General features: G+C 42.2%; 3 protein-coding genes across 3 annotated transcripts; 1 reads left to right on the top strand and 2 right to left on the bottom strand.

Moving 5' to 3' along the window:
* Positions 1 to 240: 240 nt before the first annotated feature.
* Positions 241 to 2,265, bottom strand: LOC120740090 (transmembrane protein 179). The gene is made up of 4 exons (XM_040042210.1): positions 1,910 to 2,265; positions 1,290 to 1,427; positions 1,132 to 1,210; positions 241 to 1,046 (listed from the first exon to the last, which is right to left on the bottom strand). Exons 1-4 carry the CDS (start codon positions 2,209 to 2,211, stop codon positions 873 to 875), a joined length of 693 nt encoding a protein of 230 aa, XP_039898144.1. The 5' UTR covers positions 2,212 to 2,265; the 3' UTR covers positions 241 to 872.
* A 2,162-nt stretch (positions 2,266 to 4,427) lies between these two features.
* LOC120740088 lies at positions 4,428 to 11,995 on the bottom strand. The gene is made up of 18 exons (XM_040042208.1): positions 11,534 to 11,995; positions 11,155 to 11,254; positions 10,953 to 11,042; positions 10,683 to 10,826; positions 10,444 to 10,602; positions 10,261 to 10,342; positions 9,968 to 10,157; positions 9,720 to 9,863; positions 9,319 to 9,509; positions 9,107 to 9,242; positions 8,967 to 9,015; positions 8,769 to 8,898; positions 8,493 to 8,667; positions 8,054 to 8,393; positions 7,875 to 7,968; positions 7,577 to 7,628; positions 6,256 to 7,466; positions 4,428 to 4,822 (listed from the first exon to the last, which is right to left on the bottom strand). The coding sequence occupies exons 2-17, from the start codon at positions 11,243 to 11,245 to the stop codon at positions 7,077 to 7,079; spliced, it is 2,457 nt and encodes an 818-aa protein (XP_039898142.1). The 5' UTR covers positions 11,246 to 11,254; positions 11,534 to 11,995; the 3' UTR covers positions 4,428 to 4,822; positions 6,256 to 7,076.
* Positions 11,996 to 12,315: 320 nt separating this feature from the next.
* On the top strand, positions 12,316 to 15,431 carry prph2la (peripherin 2-like a). Its single transcript, XM_040041933.1, has 4 exons — positions 12,316 to 12,645; positions 12,853 to 13,666; positions 14,313 to 14,559; positions 14,708 to 15,431. Exons 2-4 carry the CDS (start codon positions 13,086 to 13,088, stop codon positions 14,978 to 14,980), a joined length of 1,101 nt encoding a protein of 366 aa, XP_039897867.1. The 5' UTR covers positions 12,316 to 12,645; positions 12,853 to 13,085; the 3' UTR covers positions 14,981 to 15,431.
* Positions 15,432 to 15,522: the final 91 nt, after the last annotated feature.

Here is a 15,522-nt window from a genome sequence, read left to right as displayed (position 1 = left end):
AAGTGAGCGCGGGATTTAACAGGGAGAGGGAAAGGTGCATGCAGGTATACTTGTGTGTCTAGTCACAGTAATATAGAGTATATTGGTTTGTAGCCTATAAAGTGTGCAGAAGAAGCCTGAGTTGCTAAATGGCACAAGATAGGATCTGTTTTCTTATCTCACACAGATTGCTAAAAGCCTTTTAGACTGCCTGCCAAATGCACGAATGTGTAGAGCTGCAATTTGTCTTTTTTTTTCTTCTTTTTTTTGTTATAAAACGCCTTTTGTAGCTGCTGATAAATGTGTAAAGATGCTGCAAACGCACACACCGTTTATGCTGGAGCATGCAGTTCTCACTTTGCAGAGATGCACTGTGGATACTGGCAGGAAAAAAAGAAGCCTAAGTTAGGAACACATTTATTGGTGAAGAAAAAAAAACTCCTTTATGTCTAAAAAGCACCCGAGAAATTTTACATGCTTTAGATCCATGCAGAAATTTCACAAGGACAAGATCCACCGGCCAAACTGGCCAAACCATTAATACCGTTTTTTACTAATCAACAACGTATATTTGATAAAAGATGTATTTTTTTTGTTTAAAAGAAAAAAGTTTTAATACTATCAAATCTGGGTTGGGGTTGAATAAGGGATGGATTATCTCAATATAGCACAGGAAAGGTTAACAACCATCTGTAGCTTTTATTTTCAGTTACTTCTGGAAAACAGCTAAAACTGTCGATTTGATTCAATTCATCTTCGTGGGAGCAAAAGCCAACTGATTCTGATTGTCTACACAGGCGAATACTGGTGTTGGTCACGGCAGGCAAGAGGACTACATGGTTCTATATGGTTAACTGTGAATGAACGTGTATGTTTGTGCGTCTTGCTGATTTCTAAATCAGGCCGGTCTTGAGGTCAGAGCCGCGGCGTGAAGAGCGGCCGAGCAGCAATTCCTTCTCGTGGATCAAGGTGTCGAGCAGGTCCTCTTGTCTGTAGTTGTGGTAGACCTTCAGAAAAGCCATCACAGTGATCCCGAGCCAGGTGAGCCAGGCGGCCCACAGCCCAAACTGAAAGAGTAAAAGCAGTCGTTGCATTTACTCCGACTGTTAAATTCGTTATACTGTCTGTACGTTAACTTTAAAAGATTTTTACCTGAGCTATAGCAAACTGGTCATAGAAAGCAGAGTTGTCCAGACCCAGTTCTAGATCAGTATCCTGCATGTCTTCACAGCTAAACAGAAAGTGGCATTTAGAGGGACTATACCACAGCATCATCCGGAAAAAGTAGAACACCTGCGCTTCTCTCTCACCTGTTGGGCATAGTCCCACCTTCGGTGATGGCGTCACACCACAGGTTAAAACCCACACTAACGATGGTGCTGGACAGAAAGACTGTGAACACCACCAGGGAGCTAATGAGCAGGTTGAGGAAGGCATTGAAGATGGAGCTGCAGGCAGACAGAACAGAAATACAAAACAAACTGGGTTAGGGCAGGCAAAAACCCTCAACGTCTCTGGAGTGTGTTACAAAACTGACACAGAGGCCTATTACTCTGCATGACGTATGCAACTCTGATGATTAAGTCTTTCAATCACACATCAACATAATGACACATAAGTTGATTTGATGTCACAAAAAATAGTAGGTGAAGCATAGGCTTTGATTTCTAGTTTAAAATGAGTATTCCCCCATCTTTGGGAGATGGCAGTGACTTGACATTTTACAGGATGCTTCCGTGCCCATTTCCATCCGCTATAAAATAGAGTATAATACATGCAGGCTATGAAATATACAAGACAGTGCACGAACAAGGGCGTGGGAGATGGACAGGAATGGCACATTTACACTCAGACCGCTGGAGTGGTATTGCTTCATAAGCTTCGAATGAGCTTCTATTTAAGGAAGAGGCACAAGTGGACGGTCACTCACTCGTCGTGTCCTTTGCACAGAAAGAACAGCAGCCTCCAAGCCTGCACTGCGGACAGGATGAGGGACGCTATCCCGACAAAAGTGATGAAGCTGCAGGAGGACTCGGGTCCCCACTCCTCCACGATGAAGCGCTGCTTCATCACAGTGATGTTTTCATTTTGCCACATACCCCGCGTGAACAGCAGGCATTTCCCCCCGAAATCCTCCGTGTTTTCAGACAGAGGCACCACGGCGATAAAACCGAAAACGAAAGCTAAAAAATAAAGGATGCACTGGGCGAAAATCAAATTGTCGAGGGCCATTTTTCTGTCTTCCCTGCTCTGCACTCAGCGTCCTGGAGCAACTGCGGCTGCGCAGTGGAGACTGACGAGCGGAGGCGCAGCATCCGACGTTGCTTTGCTGCAAATTAATGAGCAGGCAGAGGCCTTCAGGGCTCTCCATCTTATCTACGTCCAAGCTGTGGAGACATTCCTCTTCACTAATATACCCGTTCGCAGTGGCTTACGTATATTACAGTTAGTTATGATATTTTTAGTGACCAAGATAATAATTTTCTCTCCGCCGTAGGTAGAAATAATAATGTATAAGTTCTTGTATTGACACCCCTTTCATTTTTTACAATCTCCAGTATTTTTACTGAAGCTAGATACAGTTAAAAATGCCCCTTGATGGCACTATTTTAGTTTTTTCTACACATTTCCCCAATATTATAAACTCTGTGACCTCCACAACATAAACTAAAGTTCTACATCATTTGCTGCACAGCACGATTTCCAGAGACTTACATTGAACTGCTAAAACTGTAAAATATATAACTATATATACTAAAATATATACCAGAAACTTACTGATAATAATACTACTATGAACATTTTGCTGTATAGGAAAGATATTAAAGGGGCAACTCTAAAAAGGTTCAGCATAATCATCTCCTTGGGCACAAGCACACATTTTGCACACACATAAGTGTATACTCACAAATTAGAGTAATGGTTTGTTTATACATGGTGACAGTCCTTAAGGAAGGGCAGGTAGCTGCCACAGCCACCTGACACGCTTCAGTGAGCCCATCTGGTGAGCTGGCCAAGGTGTCTCACCCTTTTCTTGGCCACCTAGCTTTTGCACTGCTCACAGTGCCCTCCAGTGGGCAAGACACCTGCTGCCATGTTGCACCAAGGTCTGAATGTTTCATGTTGACAGTATGATCACTGGCCTTCACGCAAGGCCAAACCTGGTGAATGTGATGTTGTAGAATACAGAGATGAAAAATGTGGAATAGCTTTTACACCCAAGAACATTAAAAATTCCAAACATCGAAGTGTGTTTGGAAAATCCACTGTGGGTTGTGTATTCTGGGTGCACAGCATCACCATCAGAGGTTCCTATTAAGACGTTTTCGTTTAGGAGATTAATAATCCTGCATTTTTCACCACAACAGTCCTCGCAACACAATGACAAGTATTTATATGAGAGTTTTCCACACATCATGTGGCTGTTTGTATCCATCTTGCAAACCGCAGGGTTTTTTTGCATCATCTGCCGGCACATGATTTATGTGTCATTTTCGCCACCGCACTCTGATTTCCACGATGGTATCAGCTTTTAGATTAGCTTGAGTTAGTGTGTGTGTGTGTGTGTGTTGAGCTGAAAGCTGATTTCACTCCAAGACTTTGAGACAGTTTGCTTTTTAGCATCATTAGGCATTATTTATTATCCTCCTCGTGCATTTTTGCTGCGTTCGATTTTTATTCTTGTGCTCATGATATATTGTCCGGATTTCTATTTCCTGTAATCCATCATTTTGTACTGTACACCATTTTTGCTATGATACAGACTGTGCTGTTTGTGAGATGTGTTTTTCTTCTTTTACAAAAAAAAAATAAAGCTTATATTGCCAAAAAATATAACTGTGCTGGTATGCTTCTCGTGTCTTTTGGCTACACTTGAAATATCATCTAGTCACAAATACAAGGTCATAAGGAAAAGCCGAACAACTTCATAAGGCAGTCCCCCGGCCCTTACACAAAGAGGAGATTACACGCACAGAACTCCAAACCCCACTTTTAAATAATACAGCATGTGTGGGCTCGTGAACTGGGCACCCAGGGGAAACCCAGAGCAGAAGTGTGTCAAGCTGAAATATGTGTTAAGTTATTCACCCCGCGAACAAACCACAGAGGGAGAGAAAGAAGGAGGGAGGATGGAGGGAGGGAGGATGCTAACCCAAATGCAGTCCCTGGGCTTTGTGCAAATATGAAGAGCAATGGGCAGAAGAAAGCCTTGGGAGGTCATCCATTTTTCATGAGATGCAATGGCAGCAAAGCAAACATCCCTTTTTTTCCAAGAGGAGGAAACCAGTGAAGAATCTAAAGTGCACAATCATTTTCAAGGACATCACAAGTGCATTTTAAATGTAGTGCATCTATACTTGAATCGAAACACGCAACGTTGTTATGTTCATCAGAGGAAAGTCAAAAAAGACATAATGTAACTCAGACTTACTACTCTTTACTCGAGTCTTAGTTCATAGCAATATTTAAGAATTCATGTCTCATCATTTACTGAGTATTGCTGACACGAGACATTACAGCAGAAGATTAAGGGTGAGGTGGGACAGTACCACTGGGCGGGAACAAAGGCTGTCAAAAGTATCTGACCAGGTGATTGGAGGATGAATCTGGTGGAGGTTAACACTCTTTGTGGTAAACTTTAACATTGGAGTGATTTTTTTTTCCTTTAGATTTTAATTTAAATATATTTAAAATGCATCACATTAGAGGCTGTTCTTTGTCTTGCAGATGATCATGCCCTCTTCACTCGTTTGCCTTTTCTCGATCCTGCTCTGCCACTCCTTATGGCTCCTTGGGAAACCTTCCCCGAACTGCTCCAACCTGCGGGCTCATCTTTCTCCGCCTGCAACACGAAACAACAGCAAAAACAGACACAATTACAGCCTCATATCCTGAGCAGTGATGTGGAGGACCTGATGAAATATCCTGTACCCATTAATCTTTCCCCAGGGGGTGCAGGAGACTGGGAGCACTGGGCCAGCTACTGATTAAATGCTCCTAATAGAGGCCATTCATCTCCCCTTGAATCATGAACGTTTCAACATGCAACATCGCCCCACACAAACGCTCCCCGCCTCTCTCTGTGCAAATATTGGTGTTTTCATAAAGACAGCAAAGTCGATAGTATTTAATTTTGTGATATCTTTTTAAGCGGCCGTGATTTCTTAGTGGGCTCCTAAGATTTGATGGATGACTTTGTTTGCTCCACATGGTGAAAATCTCATTTATAACTGTGCCAGTAATCATCACGAACAGTCATGCTTGAGGTCATGTGGGGCCAAATCCAAATTTATAGTTTGAACCAATAACTGCTTAATATCCCGATTTTATTATTATCTTTAGTCGCACTGGCACAAAGAACATGATAGTTTGATCAGTCGTTAAGTGTTTGTCTTCAACTAATTTCACTCATTAGTGATTAATCTCTCTATCTGCCAATTAAGCAAATCCTACAAGTATTGTTTCTGGCCTCGGTGAACAATTAGGTAACACTAACAGCCCTTCCTACTAAACAACCCCCTGGAAACCCACGCTTACACAGAAACTGCAGGGTAATGAATGCAATGCCATCACTCCAAACATGCACTCTACAACTAAAATAGATTGGCCCTGATAGACACATTTTTGTACAGTATAGGCTGTTCAGTCATGCTCAGGTATAATCATCATAAATTAGCATGGCCTAATTGCGTTTCACCTGCCAAGCGCCATATGGTCCCTAGTTCAGAGCAAAATAATTAGGTGACTACATCCCAATTAAACAATTATCCAATGAAACCTCTGTAAAATAATTATGTGGTCATATCTGCACAGTGCTATTAGAAGTGTAACACTCAGGTCAACGCACAAGCAGCATTTAAATGGAAGGAAATGTGTTACAGAGCAGTGACCACTTTGTTTTTGACAAATAAATGGTAACCATGTTCCCGGCATCTCATGGATGTTTCACCTGTGCTCCAAGATACTCCAGAAAAATTCCCCATAAAAATCACGTGACTTTGGACAATGACATCATTGCAGGCGGAGGTCTTAAAAGCAGTGATGTTTATGCAGAGGGACGGGAGAAATGTGGATGAAAGGTACTAAAGAGGGGACCTGCCAGGCTGTGATGTGATGAAGTGAAATCCTCCGGGACTAAAAATGAGATCATCCAAATAATATTGAGCATCTTAACTGGAACAATAGTGACCCCTATTGACAATTTTGTGATGAATGCATAATAGACTCATCATAACACATGTTGTACATTTTACGGTGTGTGTCAGAACAAAGTACCTGATTTCCATCTTTGTTTTCTCCTTTTTGCTTTGCAGTGAAGTCCAAAAAATTGACGAGTCCACAGGAATAAGGCTGACCTAGAACAAGAGAAAGTCCCTTGTCATCTGCAAATGAACAGAAATGTTATCAATATTGTTTTCTGTTGGAATTTCCTTAGAAGTCATAATCCAGTGATGAACACATCACATAAATGGGGATCTTGGTAACAACAAGTCTGACACTATTATCTTTTATGCAACACTGCTCCACTGTTACGTCTTTAACCGCTGTCTCTGCGACGAGGTTGGGGCATCAGTACGGGCCAACAGGCCATCGCTCCCTGAGGCTCAACGGTGATCAGCAGATGGAGGGAGGTCTGCCTGCGGTGGTAGACGGTACACCCTTTGACAGAAAACGTGGGGGAGGGAGGGGATGCTGTTTAATGGATCACTGAATGCTGCAGCAAGGTTAAGGGAACCAATCTCTGACACCTCACTTCCTCTCCAATCTCCCTCTCCTAGCAGCCAAGCCCCCCTGCTTTTGGTGCCTGCATCTTGCACCCCTGCAGTTCCTCTGACAAACAATTAGTTCTGACCCTTAACACACACACACACACACACACACACACACACACACACACACACACGCACACACACACACGCACACACTGCAAAAGATAGAATTGTTTCCAGAGCTCTAAAGGTTGAGCAGGCAACATGTCTTGTTATCTCTGCTGATCACTGAGCACCAAATGGCTGCATAGATTCGTGCATACTTTTAGAGGTATATTATTATTTGTTCAGACTTTTTGTGATCCAAAATGCACCGGCTGTAATAGCTTAGCTCTGTAGCAGACACCTGGAAACACTACATCCAGTCTCAGCATCCTGTTTCCACCATTTGCCCATTTTGCAATGATCGAGCCAGGCTGAGTGAGAGGATTCATTAGTTCTTAACATGGATTCAGGGAGGCGCTCATTCTTTGTGCCCAAATAAACCGAGGCGGTTTCAGTGTTGCAGGTTGGGCTGGGGTTGACAGATGTGTAAAGAAAGGTGGAGCTACACACAGAGAAGAGGAGGGAGCTGTCCTGCTCACCCATCCCTGGCGAGCCCCTGGGTATAGACCAATTCAAAACAAAGCTCTGATGAAGATCTGTCAGCATGTCGTGGGTTGTTTCAGCTGAGGTACATGGGAGGTGTTGGCTGGAGCATCCCTGTGGTTCGTCTTGCTGGTGGCATACAGTATACAGTGTAAACACACTCACAGAGAACACAGCTGCTAATTAGATACTGAACCAATAGAGTCACTATGTACTTTAAAATTAAAATTATTACCTACCTGATGAGGTTTCTTTTTCTGGACGCAGTGAGTCGGGGCTACCTCAGTGAAACTGAAAATCAGTGAGAGGAGAAGGTTGGCTGAGTGACATTTGAGGGGCCAGGACTGATATATTCATGAGCTCGTGTAGCAGCTAGTTATGTGATCACTCAGTGGATGACAATTAAGCCAGATATAATTATCAGGCAGCCCTGATTGTTGTCAAATTCATACTGGAAATTCAACTTGCACCAAATATCAACCAGTTTTAATAATTTACTTTATCATAAGCATTGTGAGATTTATGATGACCTCTGACCTTGTGTCTGAAAGAAGGCTTTCATATGTGGAAGGTCTTGAAAGCCCGATAGTATCTTCTTCCAGAAAAACATCTGCTTCATCACCTTCTCCCACTTGTAAAACGTAAGAAAGTGCTTCCATTTCTTGGGAATCTCTCAATATGTATGGTGTGTGCAGAGAATCCAAGACAAAGCTTACCATCTGCAGAAAGCATCAGCTCTACCATGCTGTCTTTGTTCAAGCTGCTGAAGGAAACAGGCTCTGTAGCGCCATCTGGTGTCAGCACCAGCTCAGGGATATTTAGGAAAACACCAGCTGATGAGTGGGGTCTGCGTTCTTCTTCTTGTCCCCTGCTTTGGCTACTTCTATCCGTCAGCAGAGAGGAAATCATCTGCAGGGTCAGAGTGCTTTTATATGTGTGAAGCGGGTCCCACTTCATAAGAGGCGAGGGTGAAGCTGAGGTAGAGGATGAGGCAGACAAGGATCTTAGATCCTCCTCAGAAGAAAAAATGTTCTCTTGAGTCTCCAGCTGCTGCTGCTGCGAATACAAGATAAAATCTAAGGGTTGCCATTACTTAAAATCCCTTTGCAATTGTATATTGCAACCAGTATTAACAAGGACAATGAAAATATATACATTGTAAATGACAGGATGTTCTTCTTCTGGGTCGGCTGTATGTGCTGTTTGCTGTGTTTCTATTGCCATGTGCACTGGCGAAGAGCTGCATGTGAGTAGACGCAGAGCCTCGGTGGGCAGAAGCATTTGCTTGCTGTTGGGCTTTCTCTCTGTGTGCTCTGGCCACACTACCTCCCTGAAATGAGAGTGCACGTCATAAATCTGGTGTCTAATGCATATTGTGTTTTAACATAATTCAAGCAGTTGCTCCAAGTGTGACATCTACAACTTCAGTACCTCAACTTGGAATCTGGTTTCCTCACTTCCTTCACAGCCTTTCTGACCAATTTCACCTGCTCATCTGTTGAGACTTTGCCAACTTTCTGAGCCCGGTACAGCTTGGCAGACAGCGGACATGGTGGCATTTCTGCAAAACAATGTGATTAGATGACATCTCAGTTATATCCTAATACTGTTTAATAATATCTTTCATACCTTTCTTCATCTGTGTCATCTCTGTGGTCTCAGCTCCATCTTCTTCATTCTGATAAAGATTTTTAGGGAGAGTTAAAAGTCCTTTCTAGGCTGTCTTGGTATGTACATTTTGTCTTGCTGTAAATGAGTGATTCACCCACATTGTTTTCAACAAGAATGTACTTTAAAGCCTCTGTGCACAGGCCAAGTCCTTTACAAGTCTGGAGGAAGTATTTGCTCATATCTTCAGTCTCTGTGTGGCCTCTCTTCAACAGAGCCCAAGCATCAGAGTTACAACTGGGGGTTGAAAGCACAAATTGAGTCTGCAAGTGAGCTTTTATTTAGTAACATTATATTATCAAACATGTAGTACCTGCTTTGAATAAGTACATCTGCAAACAGCTTGGCATCATCAGTGGTCTCTACTGCAGGCCTGGCCCACTGGAGGTACCGTAATGCCTCTTGAGGCTGTTTCCTTGTCAGGAGACAATGGATGATGCAACGATGCTGCCAGGAGAGGGCAGGAACAGAGGCCTTTGGGCTCAGTAACAGCTCCATGGAGGCCTGGGATTGGTTGTAAGATAGCGCACGGCACTTTGTTAAGTAAATTTCTTATCAATTAAAAGAAAAAAATGTTGTAGCTCCTTTCATTACTTATTATTTGCAAATTATTAAATCACTTTAAAGTATGCACATATCTCATTTGAGTCACCTGCATGCCATTTTGGCCGTTTCAACACTTATCTTTTTAATGTTTCGTTTTCAGCTGCTTACCTCAGTGTGTCCATGATCAAGCATCCAGAAGGCTCTGATTTGTTGGGAAAAGGTGGATGGAATTGTGAACGCATGACAAAAAGCCTGAAGGAGGTCATCTTTGCACTGTAGGAAATTTGCCACATCCAGGATGAAGTACATGAGCTGTGTCATAAAAGTTAAGACACATTTAACCTTACATAAGTGCACATAGAGAAGCAACAAATCAGTATGTTTCACAGAAAAGCTTTGCTGATTTGGATGGATACAATGGCCTGGACTGACATGTTGTCAATATGAGGGATCAGCACGAGCTTCAACAGCGCCTGCAGATTAGGGGGAGGATAACGTGGATCTGTGCAATCTCCAGACATCCAAATGCACCCGTGTTGTTCGCATAGCTGTGTCACCATGCTCTGTATCAAAGACTTGAATCTTCCCATTTCTCCCTCCTCCCGTCTAATAAAAGGTAAGGAAGTTAAAGGGGGAAAAAACAGGGAGGAAATTGATAAAGTATGTTCAGAGAGAGACTTGCTCTAAAATGAAACCCTTTCAGAGTTACCCCTGTGTTTCAAGACCGGCTTTTCGGTGGCTGTGATCCATTTCCTTCCACATCTGAGTGATACGCTTCACTTCTTGGGTCTCTGACAGAAACAACAGAGAACCAAACATTAAGAACAAAAGGATTTAGAGGTATAATAACAGTTCTTCATCCCAGTTTATTGGGATGTGATGATATCTATACCAGGAAACTTTGGCAGAAGCCCCATGATGCCCCACCACTGAACCAGCTGTCCCAGCCAGATGTGTTGCATCAGCATCCTCTGCTCTCTGTTCCAGCAGCCATGTCGGATGTCTGAGGAGCTGTATGTGTCCTTGCAGACCACACATGGGACTCCCACTCCTGCATAAAGAAGACATTGCATTTCAGAAAGGCTTTTATCATGTCACAGCATTAAAGATTAGGATATCTTTAGCACAAACCATGCCAGAGGTGGGCTGAGCAGAGATGTTTTCTTCCCCACTGGGCCAATGTAAGCAGGTTCCTTAATTTTTGGAGTAACGTGTGCACTCTAGTGAAGGAGCCGCGGTCCAGGAACATCCACAGACCCTGGCAACAGCTGAAGCCTGAGGGAATAATTAAGACACAATAGATCCAAAGATCCAAAGTATATGTTACTCAAAGTAACTTCAACTTCAAATTTAAGTTTGCACATTTAGAAAGACTGAAAATATGATGTAATATGTACTTACATAAGGTTAATAACTCCTTTTTAGCAAACTCTGCTGTCCGCTGTACCCAGCAGCTAAATGCTGGTGTGATTTCCCCCACATCAGTATAACCTTGTTGAAGATACAGTGTTAAAGGAAACAACAAACAACTGTGGAATTAAAGGGTCTTTGCAAAAATTGTACAGAGCACTGGTTTCATGATGAGTGGATGTTCCTTTTCTACCTTCAGCTGTAAGCTTCCTCAACCAGCAGATGATGGCTTTTATGTTATTGCTGGCCAATGCCTCAGACCACTGACCTTCTTTGTCCAGCATCACGCTGAGCTTTTGGTATCGAAACCAAGACAAGGGAGATCACACACAAAAAAGTGGGTATACTGAAAACATCTAACAACTACTTTACCTACTGCATTGCACAGGTCTTTCAACTGTAGCCCATGTAATGTGCTTAAGTGGTTAAATAGCACGTACACTTAAAGCTAGAAAATCCATTTACATAAGTGTATGTAAGTGTGGAAACACACTTACATCAGGAAGACCAGACTGAAGCATGAGGACTTTAGTAAGTATGATTTTGCATTTGTTGGGTCTTCACATACTTACTCGGTGGAACGACTGTGGTCTAGTTTTCTGCTGTGGGTCAGTGAAACTTCCCTCTTGGTCTCTGTAGTGGTGACTGCTGTGAGTTCTGTCTGCCTTGTGGATTTGCTGACTGGCCCGCTAGTAACATTCTCTTCTTACACAAGCTACTTTCGTCCACGTTAATCCTCTAAGCTCACTCTCAGTTAACATTTCATTGGCTGATTTGCAGAGTAGTCGTGACTGCATCGGTGTGTTTGCATGTGTGTTACAGGCGGGGAACAAAATAGGTAAGAATATCAGGGGTTAAAGTGAACGTCTCAAGTAAAAGAGAGAAGAAAACTCCCATTTTTTCTTCCAGTTTAAATCTTGTTTTTGTCATTTCTGACCAGTGAAGTGGTTTTTATTAACTGGCAAAGTGGTAAAAGTACCACATGCTTTTCAGATCACTGCATAGTTTTGTCATTGTCTTTTGCACTTGTCTTCATTTTGGATTGCCAGCTGGTAAAAAACAAAATATTTCAAAGAATTTTATAGAAAAATCAAATCAAAATGAAATAATAAAAGTAGCTGGAGCCTGACTGCAAAGTTTCTACCACTAGAGAGCACTGCAACCACAATGTGCTTCAGTTTTAAACCTTTTTTTTTTAAAGCATTTATTATTAATGTAGTCTTCAATACAAAACCCCCCACCAAAGACTGTATGTTTATTTTTCTGCATCATTAAAAGATGGCTTAAACTTTGCAGTTAGGGCAATACTGCTGATGCAAAGATGATTTTTTAAACTTTATCCTTTTGTAAAACTTTTACTGGTAACACACTCACACACACACACACAGAGAGAGAAAGGCAATCGGCCACTGCTTTCACAGTGTCGAGACAGTCAGATTTGCATAGGTGGCAGAAGGTGGGTCCAAATCCCTTATGGGGCCCATGACTGATTAATGACTAAAGGGGATTAGGAGGTTCAGGACTTGGCTGCTAGTCTCACTCTGATGCTGCTGTGGCTGCATTCACGCTATCTGTGTCACTACAACTACTCGCCGCTCTGGACTAAATCTGAGGATGTTTGTAAGAAAACAACCTGAAAATCAGAAGTGCAGTGTTATCAAATGTTCATCATGATCACACTTAGGTGAGTGCCGTGGATTTATTCGGGATTTTAGAGGGAGGGAAGAGTTGTTTCGGTTTCTTCAATATATTTTGGTTATATATAAATCATACTATTTCTGGTTGTATATACAGATGATCACATTTCAGCGCAGTGTTTCTTAACAGTGTTTCTGTTTTCTAGAAATTGTCCAGTTATATGAGTTTTTTTTATCTACTCTCACTGCTACAGGCTTACAGACCACCTACAGTACAACCATAATGCAGCATCCACACGATATCAATCTCGGCTACCAGGCTAAGCTGCTTATGAAAGGACCTTCAGAGAACTGTACAACCAAACCCCCTCTATTTGTCCCTCCACATCCCCTGGAAGATAACCTGTTCCTCTTTCCAGCTCTATCTGTGTCCTACCCTTAATCCCACCTTGGACTTGAATGAAAACTCAGGGAAGTGTTACGAGCAATGGCAGTCTTAAGAGTTAAGTTTACCAAGACCAAAAGAGACAAGCTGGCCCAGGTGCTCTGGATCCTAAACTGGATCTCGGTAGTTACGGGGGCCATCCTGTTCAGCCTAGGCCTCTTCCTCAAGGTGGAGCTCCATAAACAAGGAGAGGTGATGGCTGAGAGGGACATCCAGTATGTTCCCAACACGCTTATAGCTGTGGGTCTCATCGCTTGTGCCATAAACTTCCTGGGTGGGAAAATCTGCTACGACTGTGTGGACACCACCAAGTTTTTGCGCTGGAAGTTGATCATGCTGCCCTACATCATATGCACCTTCTTCTTCACCTTTTGTGTGCTGGTAGGGGCTCTGATGTGTTACTGCATGCACTGGGAACTGGAAGAGTCTCTGAACCTGGGACTGACAGAGGCCATGAGGTTTTATAAGGACACAGACACACCAGGACGCTGCTTCCTAAAGCGCACCGTGGACATGCTGCAGATGCAGTTTCAGTGCTGTGGAAACAACGGTTATAAGGACTGGTTTCAAATTCAGTGGATAAGCAACCGTTACCTGGATATGTCCCAAAAAGAGGTGGTGGAGTAAGTACAAACTGCAGAAACAGGGTGCTATTTTGGTAAAGTGCATTCGTATTTAAGAGGCTGTGTTCAAATGGCAAACAGAGAAAGAAACGACAGAGTTGTTGTAGTTCTGTATTTTCTCATTTTAATTTTGATAGGGGTTGACTCACAATCTTGTAGACACCTAAAGTCTAAATAAATGTGTCCTTTAAAACTTCACAAAACAAATTTTGACAATTTATTTTTACCAAGCTAACATATATTAAAACTAAGGATAGTTCATCTTTGTTTTTTCATTTCATTTTAGTTCGTTTTGCAAGTTCACAATCATTTCACGTAGTTTTTATCGTTATTTTAGTCAAATAAAATGTTTTTTTCCCTTCTAGTTTGAATTTTTAGTTGAGTTTTAGTTCATTATAATTTCCCTGCATCATATTTGATACTGATATATAATTTCTTACACTGTGCTATAGATATTCAGTAACACTGAAAATGGGCAGAAAAAATGGGCATGGCAGGAAGCACAGATCAGCACAGTATAATAATAAAATACTGTCTAAATATATAAAAAAATATACTCCCAAACAATCATCATCACATTTAAAATCTGATCACAGAAGCACTGATCTATTAAGGGAAATTCTAAACTTTGTTTTTCTCGCTTTAGCCGAATCAGGAGTAACGTGGATGGAAAGTTCCTACTTAATGGAGTCCCATTCAGCTGCTGCAACATCAACTCCCCCCGGCCCTGCATCCAGCAGCAGATCACCAACAACTCTGCACACTTCAACTACGAGCACCAGACGGAGGAGCTAAACCTTTGGATGAAAGGGTGTCGACAGGCGCTGCTGGAGTACTACATACACATTATGCAGTCCATCGGCCTCACAGTCCTCATCACCTGGTTATTTGAGGTGAGGAAACACAAGTCGGAGTTGGTGGGTTTAAAGGGAAACTACACAAAACCTGATTAACTTTTTCAGCCACTTTAACATCTTTGCATCATGCTTTGTGTTTATTTCTATGAGCGAGCCGGTCACTAAGGGTCTCTTGTCGTTTCAGCTATCAGTGTTGACCGGGGTTCGTTACCTCCAGACTTCTCTGGAAAATGTCCTGAGACAGGGAGACCCCAACTCCGAATCAGATGGCTGGCTGCTGGAAAACAGCTTCATGGAAACTGCCCGCATGAACCTGAATATCATCAAGAGCCTTGGCAAGGGTAACCAGATAGACACAGCCACTAATGGAGACCCCAACATTAACGTCCCCTCCACCTCAAAAGCACACTATGGTCCTGACAATGTTCCACCGAAGCAAATAACTGAAGACAGTTGAACTTTTTCACTCAAAAGACTTCAATGGACGACATTCCTGACGCCCACAAAGGGCCTTGAAACCTATACACATTACATTGGTGAATTCTTATGTCTGTACCTGTGGCGAAGGAATGGGCATTTTGTTTGTGGAAAATATATATGAACCCTAAATGATAGAATTTTAATATCAACACCATAATTTAAGTCAAGTCAAGTCAATTTGTGTTTCGATGATCATATGATGGTCATATAAAAAAAATTGATAGAGGCCTGGTGACATAATTTCCACCCAAATCAATCCATTCACTGAGCCCTCATATAATGTGGACTGAGCCAAAACCATCCTCATAACTTTTCTGAAGGGTTCACAGGACCCACACCATGCTAACCAAACGTTCTCCTCAGTATAACAAAGCCACCACATTTCCTCACTTTAAATTCCTTTAATTTGTCACCAGTCTGCATACATTTCTATTATTTTTCTGTAAGATTACTTGTGCTTTAATCTACTGTTTACAAATGACATCTGTTGCCTGTGTAACGTGGTTTTTGCAAAAAAAA

The sequence above is a fragment of the Simochromis diagramma genome, unplaced genomic scaffold (genome assembly GCF_900408965.1).
Source record: "Simochromis diagramma unplaced genomic scaffold, fSimDia1.1 OVJJ01000304.1, whole genome shotgun sequence".
NCBI lineage: Eukaryota > Metazoa > Chordata > Actinopteri > Cichliformes > Cichlidae > Simochromis > Simochromis diagramma.
The sequence above is the reverse complement of the archived record's forward strand: the minus strand, read 5'-3'. Positions and strand labels throughout refer to the sequence as shown.

Bases quoted from the DNA above. Each gene is read 5' to 3' on its own strand.
- LOC120740090 (XM_040042210.1), bottom strand. From the start codon at position 2,211: ATGGCCCTCGACAATTTGATTTTCGCCCAGTGCATCCTTTATTTTTTA. The intron at 1,211-1,289 runs GTGAGAGAGAAG...CTTTCTGTTTAG, and splicing joins GGTGGGACTATGCCCAACAG to CTGTGAAGACATGCAGGATA. The intron at 1,047-1,131 runs GTAAAAATCTTT...TTACTCTTTCAG, and splicing joins ACCAGTTTGCTATAGCTCAG to TTTGGGCTGTGGGCCGCCTG.
- LOC120740088 (XM_040042208.1), bottom strand. From the start codon at position 11,245: ATGCTGGACAAAGAAGGTCAGTGGTCTGAGGCATTGGCCAGCAATAAC. The intron at 9,016-9,106 runs GTGGGTGAATCA...AATCTTTATCAG, and splicing joins ACATTCTTGTTGAAAACAAT to AATGAAGAAGATGGAGCTGA. The intron at 8,899-8,966 runs GTATGAAAGATA...ATTGTTTTGCAG, and splicing joins GATGACACAGATGAAGAAAG to AAATGCCACCATGTCCGCTG.
- prph2la (XM_040041933.1), top strand. From the start codon at position 13,086: ATGGCAGTCTTAAGAGTTAAGTTTACCAAGACCAAAAGAGACAAGCTG. The intron at 13,667-14,312 runs GTAAGTACAAAC...TTCTCGCTTTAG, and splicing joins TCCCAAAAAGAGGTGGTGGA to CCGAATCAGGAGTAACGTGG. The intron at 14,560-14,707 runs GTGAGGAAACAC...TTGTCGTTTCAG, and splicing joins TCATCACCTGGTTATTTGAG to CTATCAGTGTTGACCGGGGT.